Source organism: Ascaphus truei, chromosome 3, assembly GCF_040206685.1.
Source record: "Ascaphus truei isolate aAscTru1 chromosome 3, aAscTru1.hap1, whole genome shotgun sequence".
NCBI classification, from domain to species: domain Eukaryota; kingdom Metazoa; phylum Chordata; class Amphibia; order Anura; family Ascaphidae; genus Ascaphus; species Ascaphus truei.
Window position 1 is genome coordinate 89,505,658 of NC_134485.1, and position 22,473 is coordinate 89,528,130.

Below are 22,473 nucleotides of genomic sequence, written 5' to 3' on the forward strand. Positions count from 1 at the left end.
TGTCCCGTTCAAGTGACGTGGGAGAATTTAAACATGGCAGAGATACCGGCACCCCATACCAGAGCCTGTAACTCGGGAAGCAGGGGGTCCCCTACTTCAATACTGTGTTATTAAAATAAAATAAAAGCATCTTCATTACCTTAGCGGATAGCCACTAAGGTAATATTGGAGTAGAGGGGGCGGGTAGTTTCCCCGGGATGGGTGATTAGGACTGCCAGGAAGGTTGCAGGAAGGTGTAACCCCTTCATTACCTTAGTAGTAGTAACCGCTGTGGTAATGAAAGGGTTAATCCCACTACCCACCCAAGAGGCCTAGCCACCCACCCTGGGGCAACTACCCCCTTCACCCAACCCCTCTACCCCCAATAAACATTAAAATACAATACAAACATGAACACTAGCCAATGTACACACTGATTGCCAGTGTACATTACCCAGCTAGCATATAGTAAGTAAAAGTTGTATTTACCCCCTGCCAGGATGAAGGCTGCCTTCGTCCTCCTTGTCTTTAGTGGGCACCAACAGTAAAAATTAAAAATACGAACTACTGACCTGTAACCTTTTAATCACCTTAGTGGTTATTAACCGCTATAGCAGTTAAGGAGTTAACCCCCTTCTCGCTACCCACTCTGGAGCCTAACCACCCTCACCGAAGCAACTAACCCCACCCCCGATATCCATTAATTGTCATCCTAACCGATCTCACTGATGGCCATGACTAGAGATGTTTGCTAATCAGGCTAAATTTGGCAAAAAAAATTTGCAATACATTTTGTGAAGCAAATTTGAAGATCGTCCACAGGTCAAATAGTCATTTACAGTACATCCTGTCCTTTTTTGTTTGGAAAATTCTGGCGAAAGTCGCACAAATTTGCAATCTGACAAATATATTTCAGTTTTGCTAACTTCTGAGTAATGTGAACTCTCACAACGTTTGTATGAAAAATGCATAATGACGAATACATTTGCCCAACTGAACTAAAAATGGTCTCCACCTGATAGGTCTGAAACACTATTTATTTTATTGCAAACGGTGCCATGGGGCAGAAACTGTGCATTTCCAAACATTTGCTGTATTAGGGACTGGCCTATAAACGTTTCTTTAAATATTATTATTATTATTATCAACATCACGTTAAATTTTTTTAAATTTTAAATACATATGTAATTTTAATGATTTGATGTTATTCTGTTTAGGAGAGAATGAAACATTTCAACGTGTCTTTTGCTGCATGTGGATTTCTCGGAATATACCACTTGGGGGCAGCATCTGCTCTTTTAAAACATGGCCAGAGAATGCTGAATGTTGTGAAGTCCTTTGCTGGTGCTTCTGCAGGGTCCCTTGTTGCCACCATTCTTTTAACGGCTCCAGACAAAATAAAGGTAATTAGAACAGTAAACTGAAAGTCTGGGGATATTCCATATTGTGAGTAGAATAGACTATCAGAATTTAGATATTAATTCTTATGACATTCAAGCAATTTAAACAGTTTATTTATTTTTACTGTTCAGTTCACTGTTTATGATTGAAGATATATTATAGAAACAATCAAACACAATTTGCATTATATATGTAAACTTTTCTAAATGATTACTATTTCTGTACACATGAAAAAATAATTTAGGTGTCAGTAGATTTGGGTTAGGAATACTGTATTTGTTTAATACAATTGGTCACATTTCTTGATATTTTATTTATTTACTTATATAGCCGGTATACCCATGGCTACTAATTCCCCTACCTAACATGTAAGCCCTGGTACTGGCACAGTGTTAGGGATAAATCTTTGCTCCTTGCTACTGCAGTAAAAAAAAACTCCTTGAGTGACAGGGGGTGGGCCTAAGGCATGGGTGCTGCCCTATCAGGGGCTCAGACATAAGACCCTCCCCTTGGGTACAAAAGGGGCTGCAGCCTAAATTTAGTTCTGTTCTGAGAGAGTTGGAAGTGTGGAGCCAGGGCTCTGGTTCACCTTCCTTCCCCTCCCTCAGGGGAGTAGGATCAGCTACCTCATACTCCACTAGGGAGTATGGGAGTCAAGGATAGACCTTTGGGGCCTCAAGCCCTGGGGGTTGAGTCCAGGGATAAAGAGAGCAGCAAGCTGCGAGGTGATCTGCTGGGTTATGTAGGGTCCAGTGGAAGTGAGTCTCTTGCTGAGGAAGATGTATGCTGTAATGGATTGTGTTGCTGTGTACTGATGTAAAGCAATAAAGACCCCAGTTACTGTTTTGTACTCCTGCCTGAGACTGCAGTTCTTCAGGGAGGGAGTGAGAGTGTTTCCCCAGGGGACTGCAACTGTCCATGATAGGCCCTATGGGAATGGAGGCGCTGCACTGAGAAGAGAAGGTATTAGGCACCAAAAAATAGCAAAAAGAAAAAAAGTGCGCTAAGTTGCAATGCCAGTGTATGGTTTGTTCCTGAAGCCCCTACAAATGAGGTGGAGGGTATGTTATGCGATCAGTAGAGCAATTAACTCTTAGCTGCTAGAAGCGTGAATATACCACAGGTGCATGTGGCATATCCCTTGTAGCAGTAAACACTAGATCAACAACAGGTTGCACAGATAATTAATAATAACAACTGTTAGATAGATGTAGTCAAAAGGCAATGATTGTCTGCAGAAATTCAACAAGTGAATTAAGTAGCACCTTGCCAAAAGACTGAGTCATTATGAAGTGATGGCAACTGCCAAAACCAAAAAAGTCCATACAAAGTCCATAGATGGGTGTCAAGGTTGTAAATTGCAGCCCCTGTGTAGGATAACCAGTCCTCTGCATGGAACCTCAAAAGTGAAAGAAAAAGAAATGAGGGCTCAAAAAGTAAGGAGAACACAACCTTTATAGTAAACAAATACAAGCAACAGTAGTAACATGCACTGGGATACACAAATGTATAAAATCAGTGTTGCAGTAAAAGAATAATGAAACAGGATAATTGCCTGTGATAGCTGCTGCTGGGACCACGTAAGGAAGCCTGTTCACTGTGTCTTGACCGTCCTTGATGTCGTCTGAGACCGCTGTGGGAGGGAGAGCCGATGTTTTCACTGTGTTGAGCCCTGCGTCGGAGCGCTGGCCCTCTGGGTGATAGCCTCAGGGGGTTCCTTTTCCTGTTAGGGCTGGTGGTGACTGGCGTTTCCCTCTGTGTCTAGCGCTCCCGGAAGTGACGTCAGGGGATGCTGGTCTGGCCGTGACAGCTTCCTGTTCTCAGTGAAGGGAAATCCAAGGTCTGCAGCAGCTGGTCTCAGTTTGCTGACAGAGCTCCGTGTGCTCACGGGAGATCTCTGAGCAGCGTCAGACTACACAACCTCGGCAGCGGATACTTGCTCGTGCTGGCTGAACATTCCACGTTCAACAAACAGACCAGCTACTGCAGACCTTGAATTTCCCTTCACTGAGAACAGGAAGCCGGACCAGCATCCCCTGACGTCACTTCCGGGAGCGCTATACGCAGAGGGAAACGCCAGTCACCGCCAGCCCTACCAGGAGAAGGAACCCCTGAGGCTACCACCGAAAGGGCCAGCGCTCCAACGCGGGGCTCAACACAGTGTAAACATCGTCTCTCCCTCCCACAGTGGTCGCAGACAACATGAAGGACGGTCAAGACACAGTGAACAGGCTTCCTTACGTGGTCCCAGCAGCAGCTATCACAGGCAATTATCTTGTTTCATTATTCTTTTACTGCAACACTGATTTTATACATTTGTTTATCCCAGTGCATGTTACTACTGTTTCTTTTATTTTTATACTATAAAGGTTGTGTTCTCCTTACTTTTTGCGCCCTAATTTCTTTTACTTTTGAGGTACTAAGCACCAAAAGCCTGTCCTGATAATCTCCACTACCACTGGCGGATGCTCAGAGCCTCCTATGAGCCAGACAGGTAGCACCAACACCAGGTAACCGCAGGAAATCTCCCTTGGGTTGGGGGAAGACGGGTTACCCTTATCATTTTTTTTACCAGGAAGCAATATATTGAGACTTACCTCTCTTATATTTCAGTATGTCCTGGGCACAGAGTTATGATGGTTACAAATACATGGGTACATTAGGTGAACAGGGTTATACATTATATATGTAATGGGTATTCCCTGTGAATACAGACGCTACTACCTGCTGTGTAACCTGTGTGGCTCTCAGGAGCCTAAGCCTCCGCTTGGGGAGCCTGGGGTACATACATAAAATACGATCTCGTGGTGCAACGCCTCCACCTGGGAGGGATCCCAACGGAGTGGGAGGAGGCCCTCACAGGAAACAATCACATTAAGCAAACAGTTGTAAAACAGAACTGGCTTTACTGCATAGCATGTACTTATTCATAAATCAACAGGTGTCCCTCTCTAGAGGAGACACTGACTACTGCGTCTCGCAGGACGCTCCCACCTACACCGGGTGATCCCACCCCGTGTCAAATAACCCCACACAATATGTCCCGCACCCTTAAAGGGAGAGGATATGTGTGACTGCGTAGCCACTAGTCCCGTAATAATAATATATGTAGGATCGTTGGTGCACTTGTTGATGGTTACCTGCCGAGCACTCCAGTGCTCGGGCCTGTAACGGAGCTTCGCAAAGGATCCGATGACGGAGGAACACAGGAACTACCGTCCGGGGCGATCCCACCTGGATGGCCTCTGCAGCGGTAGCGGAGGTCTGAGCCCAAAGCTCTGGATTGACGCGCAGCGTCCGCTGTGTCCCTAACTGACTCTGTGTAGTAAGGGGCAGGGTTCCTAACCTGGGGCCTGTCCCTACAACACTCAACTACTGGTGACTCAGGGCTATCTGGGGCCTAGGGGGCTGCTGGCCTAGTGCAGGGAGTCACTGACTCCTGCACCCTACCTCCTTCCCCTAGCTGCTCCTGGCGCCGACTGACTAACGTGCTCAGAGCCCGCGAAATGTATCAATCCCTCTGTGCAGGGAGATACTCTAGCCCTATTGGCTCCCTGGCGTCACGTGGGGCGCTCAGAGGCTCATGGGACTTGTAGTCCCTTCCAAGAGCCTTCCCTGGTAGGCTAGCATTAGCATGCTTATCACTGCGCATGCGCAACGCAACTTGCCATGGTGGCGTCCTGCACCGCGAGCCGCCGGGACCTTCGCAATGCGACCGCGGCCCTAGCAACGGCCCGCACGCGTCCCCGGCAACCGGCCACATCCTTAGGATAGCGCGCTGCTCGCGCACATGCCCCAACACCTCCCCGCGAACGGCCGCAGTGAGTACGAGGAGAAGAGGGGTCCGCAACGGAAGGGGGGACCTGGCTACATATATAAAGGTATTGCATTACATAAGGGTTTCGGGTGCAAGATCTTTCTGGGGTGCGCGGCCGTTGCAGAGGCCCCGCACTCTTCCCCAAGGTATTTAAATTAACTACCAGGGGACCTTGCGAGACTTCTGCAACTCAATTTACCGAGATTCAGAGGGTTGGTGTGACGCGTCGCCACGGCAATGCGGCGTCAAATTATGCCCCGGTGTCATGTGATGCCACGTCACATGACCCCGGCAAAAAAAGTAAAGGGGGCGTGAGAACTGGGGGGTGCAGGCAGGGGGGCGCAGCTCCAGACCTTTTCACACCCCTGCTTTACAATTGTGAACAGGATTATACACTATGGGCCTCATGCAGAGAGCATCGTTATTTCAAAATTCGCCATTTTTTGTACAATTTCGCGCAGAAACTGGCAGAAAATGGCGAGTTACGAAAAACGCGCCATTTTGTTTTTTCTATTGCTAAAACTCGCCTCGCGGCTGGCGAGAACCTCCATCTCGCCATTTTTAAAACTCTCCGAATGCAGAGAGGTACGAACGGCATGTAGCGGCTGTTCGCGCCAGGGAAATGGCGCGATTTTCTCATTTTTGCCGCGCCAGGAAAAGTTGGCAATAAAATGGCGCTCGCCGCCTATAGCAAAGGGGAAAAAAAAGCCGCAATTTTTTTTTTACACATTTCTGAAGCGCGCATCTTTCCCATTCAAACTCGCCACACGCATCCATGTTAAACATAGCAGAATTCGCACTTTTCTGCATATGGAGAATAAAACTCTCCAAAAAAGCTACTTTTTATGAAATTCGCCAATTTGAAAATTCTATGCTCTCTGCATGAGGCCCTATATATTATTTATTTATTTATAAAATGTTTACCAGGAAGTAATACATTGAGAGTTGCCTCTCGTTTTCAAGTATGTCCTGCTGGTAAGATGACAAATAATACATGGTTACAAATACATAGTTACATAAGTGAACGGTATATATTATATACAAGACATTGCATGCACAGTTAGAGATAGTATATATTATAGGCGTATGTAAATGTTACAGACCAGATTAAAATGTGAGACAGCTTTAGTTTTGAAAGAACTTCAACTGGTGGCGGCTGTGAAAGTCTCCGGTAGATTGTTCCAGTTGTGAGTTGCACGGTAAGAGAAGGAGCGGCCGGATACTTTACTGAACCTTGGAACCATGAACAATCTTTTGGAGTCAGATCTCAGATGATAAGTGCTACATGTGGTAGGGGTGAGGAGCTTGTTCAGATAGATATTGCATGAACATTGCATGAACGTTTGCCATTTGTCACGTACGGCACCCTGCTAGCACGCAACCTGCATACGGGACAAGGGTTAATACTGATGCCAGCAAGCGCTCCCACTTTTCACCTCCGCAAAGGTCCGTCAAATGGGCAATATCTCCTCTACAGGATCCAGGATCAATACACAACAGATAGACATTGCATGAACAGTTAACAGTTAATATACTGTAAGGATTCTGTAAGGTACATTTGATTGCTATGGGGTTATATGCTATAAAGGAAATATAATACACTGTCACTACTGTACTTGTCACAAAGCTTAAACACGTTCTTGGGAAATCTGGTCTGTATAACCCACTGCCCCACTACTTTGTCATGTCATTCTCATAGCACTAAACATGTAACTGTAAACTCTTTGAGGGAAAGAATCACCATTAGATTAAGATTTTCTGCATAGAATAAATATATTCTTTTGATTGATCAATTCATGTGTAACATGTAAGGTTCATATAACCTTGCTGCATCCCATAACAGTTTGTATTTTATTATAATGTTGCACTATCCGATCTTAACCCCTTAACCACTGCCACAGTGGACATGAATGCCAAGAAAATAGAATGACAAACTTAAATTCGTAAAATATGTCAATCACAGGGAGAAATGTTGGACATTTTGACATAATAGCAATATTTAACAAAAGAGGCAGAAAAGCTTGGCTTCATAATGATTATATAGATTTTCCAGAATTGTTGATACAGGTGTCAAACCAATTCATTCCTATTTCATTAACTTTAGATACTCCACAATGACTTATACAATTGATTAGCACAACACACAATTTTGTCTTTATTAAAACTGTATCTCACAGTTTTTGATCATGAAGCATGATAAGAAAACATAATTCTTACCAACTCTATTGTTTTTAGGAAAGCGAAGACTTCATCTACACACTGTCAGAAGAAGTTAGAAAGCAAACCCTTGGGGCAGTTACGCCAAGATATGATATTATGAAACGCTTAAGGTATACATTGAAATGCAGTCGTCTCATTTTTAAATAAAAAATATGTATCTTACACAACAGTGGAAATGAAGCAGGTTCTCTGCATTACATGTAAAATGCAGAGCACTTCTTAAAATATTTATTGCGTACTGTATTAAATAATTAAAGATGAGTAATGTTTATCATTTCTTTGCCATAGGGAAGGCATAGAGACTATTCTTCCTCCTAAAGCTCATGAGATTGCTGAGAATTGTCTCTACATATCAATCACCAACACCAAAAGCAGAGAAAATTGCATGGTTTCAAATTTCGCCTCCAGGGAGGAGCTCATTAAGGTAACAAAGTTGCCATTCACATTGGTAAATGGAAATATATGGTTGTGCATTAAATTTGAAGAGCTGTCCTTCACCTAATAAAGCCCCACACATTTCTAGAGGCACAGTAATCTAAATTTATAAACACCACAAGTGTTGAAATATTTATATTTCTTAATCTGTGTTTCACTGCTCATGTTGTTTCTTTTTCTTTTATTTATTTCATGTTTGTGCTGAAACATTTTTTAAACAGCCTTTTTGCATTTTCTGTTCCCTTAATCATATTAGATGATCACATAACTTTAAGGAAGCACTAACACAAACATGTTCCAGTTCATTCTGCCGCATGACTTTTTATAATAACCAACCAGGGCTAATTTCCACAGTAGAATGCGTTCTTATAATTTAGAGTGTATTAGAGTAATTAAGAGTTAGGAGTCAGCAACTGCAGTCATTAACAAACAGTAACGCTAAGGACATGTGGTGTTATGTATATACCATGGTCATTTTTTTCAAATATTGACTGCTGTTGAATGACTTGTAAATCTTTCAAAAACATATTCATTTTGCATACACAAAAACCTTTTTAGATGTATTTGTTTAAACACTTAATATTCTTCCTTTGACATCTTCATTTGTTATAGAAAGTTCATTGGCCCTGTCTTTCCCAGGCCAACTTGGCACAAAATCAAGAAGGCTAGTCATTCCCCTAGGGCCTTATGCTTTATATACGTTTCCCTGTCTCTCCCAGGACCAATTTGGCACAAAATCAAGGCTAGTCATTCCCATAGGGTCTTATTTTTTATATGCCACAGCAGCCATTCACTGAAGATTTTCATCCGTAAATGGTCTGAATGACCGTTTCTGACTGTGCAGAATTGACCCCTTAGATGCCCTATTCAGTTTGGTAAGAAGTAGGGTTACAGTTAACAATATAATAACTTCCCTTCAAGTGCATATTTTAGAATGGCCTTAGTACATACAGGTATGCACTGGAGCTTTGTATGATCCAACTTATTGTAAGGGTTGTAACAAATGGTACTGTAAGTAGTGTAGGCCCATATTTACTAAGCAGTCTTCTGCCATAAGACACCTTCCTATGTTGGAAGAACCTTAACAACCAATGGGCTGTACAGTGTCTTCCAGCTGCAGGAGGTGCCTTATGGCAGAAGACTGCTTAGTAAATATGGCCCTTAATATGACAAACCAACTTTTTTCTGACCATTTTTTTCTGAGTGAGAATGTCAGCATCTGCTCATATCAATTAATTGGAGTAATGTGGTATCCTTTCTTATAAGCCTAAGCAGAGAGATGTCCTACTTCAGTGAAGTCTAGTGAAGTAGTCGGTCTACACAGCACATACACTTGCTAATAAGCCACAGTGTTTTCTATCAACACCTAATATTCTTTGACCGAACTTACAGTACATGTTTCCCTCATCCATTTAAGTACTGCATGAGAGATTTAAGTGAGTCACATGCACTAACTACTAAGATGTATCCAGGGAATCACATTTGTCTTTATGTCATGTCTTTGATACTGTGGTTGACTTTATCCTTCTACTCACAGAGATTTTTCTGGCAGTAAAGTGGTTAATAAACCAAAACAGTGTAAGGCAATTGACATTTGGTGATAATTTGATATGTGTTTCCTTAAAATCTAGTATCCGTTATTAACACCTCTGGGCCTGTCCCTAGGTTATGTGCCGCTCTTAGGCAAGAAATAAGGCTGCCCCTTTTTTTTTTAGCCTGTCACGTTTTTTTCTTCTTCTTTTTTTAGAGTTATAAGATTGAAGCAGGGGGTCTCCGGAGCTGAACGGCATTCATTTCCGCTCCAAGGATCCCCCGGCTTCCTGAGATACTTACCTCTGAAGGGGGTGCCGGTAGCAGCCTTGCAGGTTTAAAGCTGCCACGTCACACGGGCCAATAGGAAGCTGTGACATCATCCCTTGCGGCTTCCTATTGACCCGCGTGACGAAGGACGCGTGACGAAGGAGCTTTAAGCTATCTCAGGAAGTATCTCAGGAAACAGGGCGTCCGCTGAGCTGAAAGTAATGCAGTTAATCTCTGGAGGAAACCTGCTTCGAACCTAGGTGAAAACATTTTTTTGGTTGGGAAGGGGAGCATTTGCTTCATTTTGTCACCACCTCAGACATGACACCCTTAGGGTGCCTTATTTGCTTACCGCCAAGGTACTGGCCGGCACATACTCTGTTGCTGCAGTCACACTTTATCAAAAGTTAAGCTGGTCTGGTAAAATGCCAGTCACAACCTTTACCTCTCTTCTAGAGCCAGTGGCTGCAGTCTACCACAAGACAGCTGCCACATGTAGCTGCCACTCAGGGAAACACAGAGTTGCACTATGACCCATATTTACTAAGCAGTATTCTGTCATATTTATGCTACATATGCTGTCTTTGTGACTGTGTAAGCCTACACTGGCCACATTCATTTATATCTGCACACGACTGGGTTATTTTCCTAAATAGATCATGATTGTTAATGGAAGATTAATCTGTTCCATTTTTAATGCCGCTTTTATTTTTAATTAAGCAGTACAGTTTTGAATAGCTAACATTGAGTTAAAAGTCGGACATTGAATAGACATAACACCTTCTACAACATACTGCTGCCTTGTAATTAAGTTTCAGAGTACTGTATATAGATGTAGCCTTACTTACTTTCTCTGGGTCTGCTGGGGAATTGAAAGCTGAAAACCCAAACAGCAGAGAAAGCTTCTGGCCACAGAAAATGAAGCAGCCAGAACTGCCTGCGGCTGTTTCCACAGATCCGGGGAATATTGACTTTTTCCTGTGGTTCTGGAGAAATTAAGTTGGACTACATCTGTATTAGAAGGAATGTAACATAAAACTCTTTAAACTTAACCTTAGGCAACAACTGTCATTGTAGGTGCTATGATTGAGTCCGGAAACACAAATGAATGTACCTGTAATATCAATGGAATATTGAATCTATTATCATAAAAAATTGGTACTCAAGGATACATGTAGGGATCCATATTCGAGACTCCATTACACTCTGATGGATATACAGTGGCACTGCAAAAAAAGTTGGCTACTGTTAATTTGAATGGTAATTAGTGTGGTATCACAGTGCAAATTTTATAGTACATATTACATTATATCAGTCTTAAATTGCCAGCATATGAACATATACTGTTTCAGATGGAACACTTGCAGAGGTCTAAGCAAAGAAAATATGAATTAATTATTTTATATATTAGTGATGCTGTAATGAAAGTGCAATATGATTGCTGAAGAAATGATAATCAACATTATTATCCATTTTATCTTAGAGAATAAATGAAGATTTGAAGTCTTAGGTTTCTTGTGCTAATGTCACTGCCTTTAAAGTTACTAGGGATGGAAAAATTAATTAAACGATAGTTGGTTACATTAGAAACGAGGTTTCTAAGAAGGGATATGATAACTATATACAGTACAAATATATTCAGGGTTAATACATTCAGCTTTCCAAATAACTATTCATCCCAAGGGCAGTACAAATGACATAGGGTCATCCCTTAAGGTTTGAGCAACAAAGGAAAGGGTTCTTTTCAGGTGCGCAACCTTTTTTTTAACTGCAAATCCCCCCCCCGCCCACCCACTCCCCCCCATGCAGCCCCTCCCCTCCCACCATAGCACAGAAAACATTACAGGACTAACTCTGCTGGGTCCCTGCTTCTGAATATGACAACTTACAGCGTTAAACTTCCACTACAGCAGCAGTCTCTGTGTCTCACTTACTCTCTCCCTGCTCCTTGAGTCCCTCCGTCAGCCTGGATAATGGCATATGCTCAACTATGGATATGCCTGAATATGGATATGCCCATATTCGGGCATCTACAACGTCAGCTGGGCTGACCGAGGAGAGAGTCACGAGCAGGGAGGGTCACGGAAGCTGACGGAGGGTGAGACTGACGATCCTCATAAATTTGCCAACAACCCCAAGGGGGTCACAACCTATGGGTTACGTACCCCTGTTTTACAGTAAGGCCAGTTAACATTTGGAATTCATTACCCATGGAGACTGTGATGGCAGATACAATAGATATCTTCCAAAAAATGTTTGACATCTTTTTAGAAAGGAAAAGTATACAGGTATATACCAAATAAGTAAACATGGGAAGGATGTTGTTCCAGGGAGTAATCCGATTGCCATTATTTGAATTCAGGAAGGAGTTAATTTTCCCCTTATGAGACAACATTGGATGATATGCCACTGCTTTTTGTTTGCCTTCCTCTGGATCAAAATACTGAAATACAAGTATAGAATACGTATCTATTGTCTACATTTAGCATAGGCTGAACTCGATTGACATTTGTCTTTTTTCAACCTCATCTACTAAGTAACTACAGTATGTAACTGTATATGTAGTGAACCTAGTGCAAATATTTATGCCTACTTTTGACCTTGGGCTAGTCACTTTATCTCCCTGTGTCTCAAAGATTGTAAATTCTGTAATCCTCAATATTTCTATACTTGGTACACCATACAATGCAGTGCTACATAAGATAACATATTATTGTTGATGTTGCCAATAAATTGTTTATTTTCTTAGCACTAAAGGTGTTTCCATTGCATTATATGTCTCCATGTAATAACTGAAATTGTCACTAAAAGTAGCGATACAGTTTGCATTAAAAAAAAAATAGCTTTAAGGAAATGTAATTACCTAAGCTGCTGATCGATCTGTTCCCCCGTGATCAATCGGCAAAGCTTCTGCTTCCCAGGGTTCAAAGTATGGCCGCCTATTTTGAAAGAGGAAGTAGCTGCTATTGCAACCCAATTGCCTTTGTAAATGGCTGCTATTGCATCCCAATGAAGCTTAACTCATTAAAACTAATTAAAAAGGGCATAAAGAGTGGGAGAAAAAGAAATGCAGTAAATGTTATCAAATACTACACAACTAAAAAAAAACCACACAGGATGTTTAATGTAATGCTGCTTAACAAGCTCTGAAGAACCCAACACAATTCAAAACGTGAAGTTATGTTAGCCCAGTAGCTCAATTGAAGCCTATCATGGAGTAAGAAAAATAGCTTATTTGTCTATTCTATATCATTTGAAAACACTTCCATACACATTTTAGAAAATCACAATAGCTGTCACGTTTAAGAGTTGTCACGAAACAATAATTTGACCGCACTGTTTGTCCAATAAGGGACATCACAGGAGGTCTTCTCAGTGGTGACTGTGATCTGGAATTGAAGCTGTTCTAGAAAAATTGTGTTTTTCAGCTTCTAACAAGTACAGTAGAGCAACATAAAAAGTTATTGGAAAACTAGTCTGGGAGTTTCTGAGTATTAGTATTTCAAAACTATTTGCCAATGTATTTTATATAACCGTTGGACACAACAATTCAGTACCTTTAATCAAAAACCAAGTTCTTCAAGCGTTTGAAACTGGCTTTCTTCACAAATGTGAAAACACGTTTGTATGGCATTGAAGACGATAGCTGTCTTTAGAAATATGTTAGTTGTATATTTGAGTTGTGTATTCTTTTTTTACTTTTATCTGTTTGGTTTCAATTTCCCCCTATGATAGGGGGTAATAATGTTATTTTTAATAGTGCAGGTATTTTAACAATCTCTCTTCTTTTCACTAAGGTTTACATGTTTCACAACTTTTATATGTCCATAATTAATATTATATGTTAAATTATTCTACTACTGAAGTCTTGTATTTGATTAAAAGCATATAATGTTTTTTTGTATATCTTTATTTATGTAGCACCCACAGTATACTTAGTGCTTAACACAGAGATAATACAGTACAGGGAATTATAATACAAAAAGTGCAACAAAGTAAAAAAATAGGAAAGCAAATCCCTGCCCTGGAGAGTTTACAATCTAAGTATAATGCCTATGGTTTTTCTTGCAGGTACTTTTGGCAAGTAGTTTTGTGCCTGTGTATGCTGGAATCAAAGCTGTGGAATATAAAGGAGAGGTAATATTTGTTATTATTTATTATTATAAGTGGAGCACAAGCCCGGTCCAGCCCTTAAGCCCCACTCAGTTTACCTTTTCCCTAATAAAATTAATTTAATGGGTTATAAATTGACCATAGCATTTTTGTACAGTATATGTATGTAGGGATAGAAGATCCCGAATCAGTGTTGCATAGCAAAAAACAAATTCCTCCAGTACGATATATCAAAGTGCAATTGAATGCAATAATGAAGCAAACTGTGAAAGCATAAATGAAAGGAATCAGTGCTGAATATCCGTTCCAACGCTTGGTAGCAAACATCCAATACAGGTGTGTAAATTAGTGCCTCTTAGGCATCAGTGTCTTGTAATGAAGACCGGCACCAATATGAGGGGAGGAGGAGGAGGTAAGCATGGGGTATAATGGTTGTGTATGCAAACAGTCCCGAGTAGAATGCTGGCATCCCAGTCTGGTTATTGTTTTTTTTTCTCTTGTGCCTGCTGTGCTCTTCGGAGTCTCCTCACCTGGACTCTTTACCTTCATTATAGCATTTTTATACATGAACTATCCACATTTGTATTGTGACCTTCCCAAGAGCATCAATTCTGTTATAACTGTACCGACATATTTCAGCAAATTTAGGTAGAGCGAAACACATCACTACTGTAGGTGCTGCTGTAATGTAGCTCACAGTGAAACATTACACTGTTTTTTGCCGTGCACTCCCAGCAGCGTCCCAATTTCAAGAGCCTCTTCCTTACCCTTTTATACTGCAGCTCTGTGACCTTCCTGCTGCTGGCTCCTACTGCCCTCTCTGCCACAGGAGAGAAACTCTTCTTCCTTTGAAGACTTCTTGAGTCTTACCCAAATGAGGCACATGACCCTGAAACATAGGGTCCCACCAGTTTAAACCTCCACCTCCCACAGCAGGCTGACACAGTACTGTACTCACAGGACACTGGAAGTCCATGGACATCCCAGGGATGGTGGTGGCCGTGACAGAGGTCTATGTTTCCCGGTTAACCTTAGGGCCTTTTCCCAGGGCGCTGGGGTATGAACAGGGGATGTAGCACGGGATTGGGCCGGCACCACAATGTCCTGCGTCCCTTCTTTTACGAGGGGGAAGAAGAAAGTCCCGATGCCCCAATAACCTTAGGGCGGTCTAGGCCGAGAGCCGTAAGTAGCAGAACAGCTACTTGGTACCACTACGTGATAGTGTGCAGTCGGCATCTACAGTCTCTGCACTACTCACCACTAGGGACAAGTTGATCTCTGTAGCGGGAACGATGAAGGTACCGGCCGGTACACCTCCGCATCACTCAGCTGGGCTGTGTCATCACCCGCGATGATCGGCTGGGCGGTCGCACCCGTGTTGCTCTACTGGGCTGTAGCACGCACGAGGATCTGCTGGGCTGACGTACCCGCGATGCTCTGCTGGGCTGATACGGTAACATGAACCTCCCGACATGGACGTAGCACCTCCTCTTCATCGTGAAGACCCTCCGCAGCCGCGGACGATCTTCGTTCGGGCGAGGCCACCACAGGAACCACCACAGGGTCTGACAGCGGCCGATCCGCACCCTGGTTGGCACTGGTGGTCAGAGAAAAGGAGCTTCGGACAGGGGCACTCCCCCTGGAGGACAGCACCCTGGAATCGGGGCTCACATCGTGGTGTTCCCCACACAGTGCAGCACTTGTGCTCCTCCAAAGTAAAGTAAGTTCATCACACCAACCCTGTGGTGTAGCAGCTAGTGAATTGCTACTAGCATATGAAGCATCATGGGTTTGATTCCTGCATGTGTATTATATAAAATGTTTTCACTGTTGTGCTGTCATTGGTCAGAAAAGGGTCATGTGACCCTCTGTGCTCGAAAGTTGAAAGCCGTGCACGTGGACGCAGCCTGATGAAGCAGGGAGAGGAGAGCTGCAGAGAGGAGAGAGCTGCAAATGCCGGGTATGTTAATAAAGCATTGAATGTTATTAAAAAAAAACCCTTGGAGATTTTTATAAATCGGGAGCCACACTCAGACCGCGTTATATGCGGATCTGCGTTGTAGCGGATCGCGCTATAGTGGTGTTGAGCTGTATATGTAGCATGGCTGATCCAGACTGCCTCTCTACCCCCTGTCATGTAAATCCTTAGGAGCTCTAGGCTTTGACAGGTTATCCTGCAGGTGTTGACCCCTCTCTTGCTGACTCTGAGTGACTGAAGAGGTGGTGCCACAAGAGTTTGTGTATAGCCAATCATGGTACAGACCTTGTGCCCTCCCCTTTTGGAGTCTCAGAGAATAAGTGCCAAATTATAGTTAGTCCAGGTCTCCCCCCTCCTAGGGGTGAGATGTGTGAGTTCTGCTCCCACCCTCTGGGGGTGAGGAGGCAGAAAGATCAGAGGCCTCCATGCCAAGGGAGCCAAGCACCATCCAGAGGCCTGGAATCCTCTGTGACCCATCGGCATCCGCTGGGTGTACCATCTACAGTGACTGCAAATAAAGCCCCTTTGTTTTATATACGCAGCAGAGCCTCAATCTCACGTAGGGAGGGGGGTACAAGGGCTACATTTGGAGGCACTGCTGGGATGTCGTTATGCTCACAGGACAGGTTTTTACAACAGCAGGACAGCAGGACTTATGTGTTTATGCATCACAGACTGTTGAATTAGCTCCTATAACTTTGTGCATAAACTCATCACTTACCTTTGTAGCTTTGTGACATACAGTAGCAATGGAGCAATTAATCCTTGTGTTTCTTATGTATGTAATCATCTCTGTAAAAAGTTATTGTGTCTTTTCTTTTTTTTTTTCTTCTTTTCAACCTAGATTTATGAAAGGGCTATATTGCTAAGTTAACAACTTGCATGATAAAATATTATAATTGCAGCAATTTAAAAAAAAAAACTCCTTCTATATTTCCTAAGAATTAAGTAGAGTATTCATAAATGGCTGCTACACTCAATCTTATTTGCATACACCAAAAAGTGGTAATTCTGCGTTAAATAACACTAGTAAAAGAAACTCATAGAAATCTGCATTAATCAGAGCTGAAGATGGAGTTGTGTGTGTTGGGGGGTGTGGGGGACAGGGTTCGAGAGACCACACTTTTCTACCATAGGGTTATGTAATAGGTAATTTAACAACAGTGTATGGTAGAAAATTATTGAACCCGTTTGATGTCTGAGCCTACCAATCAATGAATGGCAAAGGAAAGCCTTTAGGCTCCACAGGGGCTCATCATATACATCTTAAAATCTTACAAATAAAACACAAAAACATATCTACATGTGCACATTTTAAGTCTTTAGTAGCCCGAGTGGGCAATTAGTCATGGGTTGCTAAAGGATAACATATCAAGAAGTTCAACATTTGTTAATACTGTATCATGTACTTTTAATCATCCATTCTAGGTTGGATAGTTGTATCTTGCCCATGTCTATAGAGGCCATTATATGCCTTGGTAAGATAGTCATAACACCAGCCTGGGGTAGGTGAAAAAATGTGTGTTATATTTTGGAGGTTGCACAATATTGCCAGGGCTCAAAGTTTAGTGAGTAATGTGAATAGGTAAGTAGCAGTTCTTACATTTAATTTTCTTGCATATATAATTAGTCAATGCATACTCATTTTCATAATTTACTCATGTTAATTAGCATTCGTGGCATTTAATTAAGGCTAGAATTATCTTTGCAATAAAATTTAAATCATCACTGCGTTATTTAAGCGCTAAACCTTTCGTAAATACAGCAGCAAAAATAACTTTTTGTTTTTACCCTTAACACACAGCGATCTCAATGTTGAAGTTTACTTTTATATGGGCCTTAATTTCCTTCTGTCTTTATTTCTTTCTCGTTGTGGTCTTTGTCAAACACAATTCTTACCTTATCTTCTATTGGTCTCAGAAGTCTCCAGTGACTTGGTCCAAAACAACATTACCTACAGCAACTGGATGACTTCTGTGTCTCCACTGCACTATTACAGTATCTTCAACACTATGCTTTCCAAGGTGCTCAAAACTAGAAGTAATGCTGTGGCCATAAAGGATTTATTTTAAAGATAATCTGAGATTTGCTTTATGTTTTAAGTAATTTTATCCTAACTCCTACCTATTCTTATTATCATCATGATACGACTTGAAAAACATGTGTGGAAACTACTTTGAAACTAAAAGCGTTTTTTTGTTTTCTTTGTAGTTAGATTTTGTGTAACCTTTTTGGGTGCCCCAAGAAGTAGTCACTTCATCATGGTGTCTAGTACTCCATTGGCCTCATGATGTAGTGGCTACGTCATTCTGCATTCCTGTGGAGCACAGACCGCGATCTGCAGTGAAGGGAAATGTGTCTCCAGATTCGAACAAAGGGCTCTTGGTTATTTATTTACCAATAATCCATAAAGTCACAACAATATCTCTCCTTGCTGTTAATTCTGTATTTTCCCTATATAACCCAGAATCGTATTTGTTTTCCACATTGCGTTGGTACATTGCTTGCCTACTGTACAAGCAACTGAAATAGTGAATCCCAGGATGACATCACAGAGCCATTACTTCTTTATTCTGCCTCAGAATTTTTGTTGCCCAAGTGTACAGTTTTGCACATCTTGACATTAAATTGTAGTCGCTACACTCTTGACCATTCTGCTACTCTTTTGAAATCATTATTAATTTAGGTTAACACAGATACCCAGCAAGCTCAAACTCCCACACCCACCACAAAGTGAATATATATTTATGTCAACCAGAGAGCTACTGAGCGTGGCAATTGTATATAACAAGAGACAGGGGGTGCCCAATGCTGCATCCAATTGACAAAACATATAAAGTAAAATACTTCAATAATAATAATTGGTTATTTAGTTAACCCTTTGGCCAAAGGCGTCATAAGCCTGCATACCAACGTCAAGGTATAACCAAAATAATGCAGGTCCTACACTACACTGTGAACCCTTCCTTTTACCTCTGTGAGAGGGGAAAAAACCATAATGGGTCTTGTTCCTGCAGCAAGTGAAATGACCTTCCAAGTTAAAAGGGTGAAGGAGGAGGAGTGAGCTCTGGGGGGAGGTGCCACAGCCTCCAAAGAGACATAGGTTAACACAGATACCCAGCAAGCTCAAACTCCCACACCCACCACAAAGTGAATATATATTTATGTCAACCAGAGAGCTACTGAGCGTGGCAATTGTATATAACAAGAGACAGGGGGTGCCCAATGCTGCATCCAATTGACAAAACATATAAAGTAAAATACTTCAATAATAATAATTGGTTATTTAGGTAACCATTTGGCCAAAGGCGTCATAAGCCTGCATACCAACGTCAAGGTATAACCAAAATAATGCAGGTCCTACACTACACTGTGAACCCTTCCTTTTACCTCTGTGAGAGGGGAAAAAACCATAATGGGTCTTGTTCCTGCAGCAAGTGAAATGACCTTCCAAGTTAAAAGGGTGAAGGAGGAGGAGTGAGCTCTGGGGGGAGGTGCCACAGCCTCCAAAGAGACATAGGTTAACACAGATACCCAGCAAGCTCAAACTCCCACACCCACCACAAAGTGAATATATATTTATGTCAACCAGAGAGCTACTGAGCGTGGCCAAAGGGTTAACTAAATAACCAATTATTATTATTGAAGTATTTTACTTTATATGTTTTGTCAATTGGATGCAGCATTGGGCACCCCCTGTCTCTCATTATTAATTTAGTTTACTCCTCCTGAAGTGTCAACCATGTTGCAGGTCTGCAAAAAGACATTCTTTCCTTCCCAGACTCTGTATTGCCACGTATAAAGACATTAAAGAGCATTGGTTCCAATACAGATTCCTAAGGTACTCCACTGGTCACCTTCCTCCTCTGAGTGGATACTGTTTATCCACAACTCTTTGGCATATCCATCAACTAATGTCTTATCCATCCAACCACCTTTGAACCCAGTCCTAGGCATTGCAACGTGTTTATTGGTCATCTATGTGTTCTATGATATATCCATGTGGCATGTTCTCTTTAATTAAGCAACGGTTATTTGTGCTTGTGACTAGTTGTGTTTTTTTGCTATTAAGAAAGTTGCTGCAAGATTTTGTGATTGTTGTCAGGACTGCATAAATACAAGATAACAGAATGTGAATAAATCATAGGTTGTTTCTCATAGTCAAAAAGCTCTTTAGCACATATATTTAAATCGTATATAAACTGTATGTAATTCTGTGGCACAGTAGCTTTTATATTTGGAGCTACTGTATAATAGGATTTGCAGAAAAAGCTAAAGGATATCAGTCTCTGACAATATGACACCACTAGTGAGTGTGGACAAAGTGATATATTACCCACACAGTATTGTTGCATTTTATATAATACTTCTTATTGTTTGTTACTTGCTAAAAGTCCCTTTCTGTTATTTTGTACTGTAAATGCTTTTTTGTTTTTTTTTGGTTGACATTTAGTTAAAGACTATATCTATTATTAAGTTTTATTTATACAGTATGAAAGTACTGTAGTCATCAATATGACCTTTCATTTTGGCATAGGGGTGGTCATTTATAAATGTCCCTAGATGGTCACAGATGAAAAAATAAATGTCAATTTCAGATAATTTATCTTTCTGTCTGCTACATGTCTTATTTAAAGGCTCAATGCCTCTTAGATTGGCTAACTTTTTTTGTTACCAATTATTATAAATTTGCCCTATTTAGCCCAATCACACTGTTTGTTATGAAATCCTCCGGAAGTATTTGGGTGAGAACAGAAAACTTCTGGAGGAGTAAAACAAATAGTGTAAAAATAATTTAGCATGTCCTCATAAATTAAGAGTTTTTAAAAAGCGGCTTGATTTTAGTTTTGCAATCATTGCTTCATTCTTTCTTCAAGTCTGAACCTATAGTATCGTCTCACAAACCATTCCGTTGTTATGGGGACTGTAGTGACAAACTGGACAGCATTATTGGATCAAATTAAAACGGCTTTATGGCAGAATAAGAAAAATAACAAAAAGATTGGTTTTAACACTGAGTGCTCCTTGACATAGCTACTATGTCATGGGGTCTGGCACTTCAGGTGTCCCATAACTTAGTAGCTACATCATATGAGATTTGTTTGTTGTCTATGGGAGATCATGTTCTGTGCTGCATTGGAGCCTTAAACATGATATGGCTGTCAGATCCCACTGTCAATCACACCGTGATCATATGATTTCTCCCAAGGAGTGCTCGCTTTATAGCAACGTGCTGGAAGGGGATTGGCACTCTGGTACCCTGGCCCCTTTGGTAAGCAAAGCGTTAAAGCAGTCAATCTTTAGGCTCACAGAAAGTCAGGATTTTGGCAGTATCGAGTAGATTAACATTTTGTTTTGCACCTACACCCTTCTGCAGTCTGCCTGAGCTTTCAGTCTCAACCCTGTTATAGTCAAACAAAAGAAGGGAGCGCAGAGAAGGCAGGACTTCAGAGAAATAGTTCAATTTTAATAACATACATAAAGCAACTTAAAAACTTACAGTTAAGTTTTGCACTTGATCAAATACATCCCCTCACCCCCGATTAGAGCACAGCAAGATCCGCAGAGTCCCCCCTCCCCCAACTAACCCGGAACACCACGCGGTTGTCAAACCGGAAGTGCACCAGGAGCCGACTGATAGGGAGAAACTGATCCTCTCACTGGAGCCGCTGCCTAGCCATAACAGTGCTTTCAATTGTTTCTCTTTGGGGAGGTTCAAATGCTAAACTTATCCCACACTTATCCCACACTTAAAAGCAAATAACTTCTTGTGGGGGCAGTGTATTAACCGTCTCCTAAGTGTGGAATAAGTTTACTTCCAGTTTGACAACTCTCCCAGAGAGTACTGGAGCAGCGGGAAGAAGAGGATCAGGCGGCTGAGGTCTCCTGATAAGCGCGGTCTCAACTTTCTTGTTTCAACCCTGTTATAGGGCTAGCAGTCCGGTAACTAATCCAGTGCACCTCGAGCTATAGGTACACTGGAAACCCCAGAACTGGCTCAGACAGAGGCAGTGTAACGGATCGGGGGACTCGCGCCTCTCAGGTCCCACTGCGGCTAGCTGCCCCGGTTCCCCACTTCCCCACTCTCTCTCCTCCTCTCCCAGCCATTCCTCCGCGGCACGGTCCGCACACCCAGGCACACGATCGGGGCACGCGCGCGGCTGCCTCACTGAACGCGCATGCTCCCGATCGCTTGTGATGTATCGAGGGACACGCACCCCTCGACGTGCCTCCGCCACCCCAACCCTTACTGTACCTGGCTCCACCGCCCCTCCTTCCCTTCTGTCTCTCATGCCGAGCAGTCTTCCGCGATGCACGCCACACGCCCAGGCACACGGTCGGTGCGCGCGCATAACAACCTTACAGAAGGTGTGCGCACCCGATCTAGTTATCAGCCTTCCCCATGCTCTGGCTCCGCCCCCCGTCGGTTGCAGGCAATTGCCCTGGATTACCTCCCTGTCTCCTCCCCTGCTCACACGGACCTATCCCTGCAAATACCCAGACAAACCTCTGCTCCACCCCTCACTCCTATTGGCCTTCCTTCCTTTATTACCCCACTCTGTCCTCTCAGTCCTTGCTCTGCATAGCTTTCCTGTAGCTCCTGTGTGTTCAGTGTCTATGCCTAGCTCCCTTGTCTGTTTCAGCTCTGGTTCCTGTCCCTGCCCCTGCTTGGATTCCTTTGGTGTGAACTTGGACTTTGCTTTGAACTTGACTACGCTGCCCTCTCCTG

The 22,473-nt window shown here is 42.4% G+C and overlaps 1 protein-coding gene across 5 annotated transcripts in view; it reads left to right on the forward strand.

Moving 5' to 3' along the window:
• Positions 1 to 22,473, forward strand: part of PNPLA4 (patatin like domain 4, phospholipase and triacylglycerol lipase) — a 43,883-nt gene that overhangs the window by 8,468 nt on the left and 12,942 nt on the right. For all 5 annotated transcript variants that reach the window (XR_012800445.1, XM_075594559.1, XM_075594561.1 and 2 more), the window contains exons 2-5: positions 1,197 to 1,382; positions 7,433 to 7,527; positions 7,706 to 7,841; positions 13,724 to 13,789. Coding sequence is in view for 4 of the 5 variants with exons in the window: in XM_075594559.1 (XP_075450674.1) it covers positions 1,203 to 1,382; positions 7,433 to 7,527; positions 7,706 to 7,841; positions 13,724 to 13,789 (477 nt within the window). In the remaining variant the exon portion in view is untranslated. The remainder of the gene's footprint in view (positions 1 to 1,196; positions 1,383 to 7,432; positions 7,528 to 7,705; positions 7,842 to 13,723; positions 13,790 to 22,473) is intronic.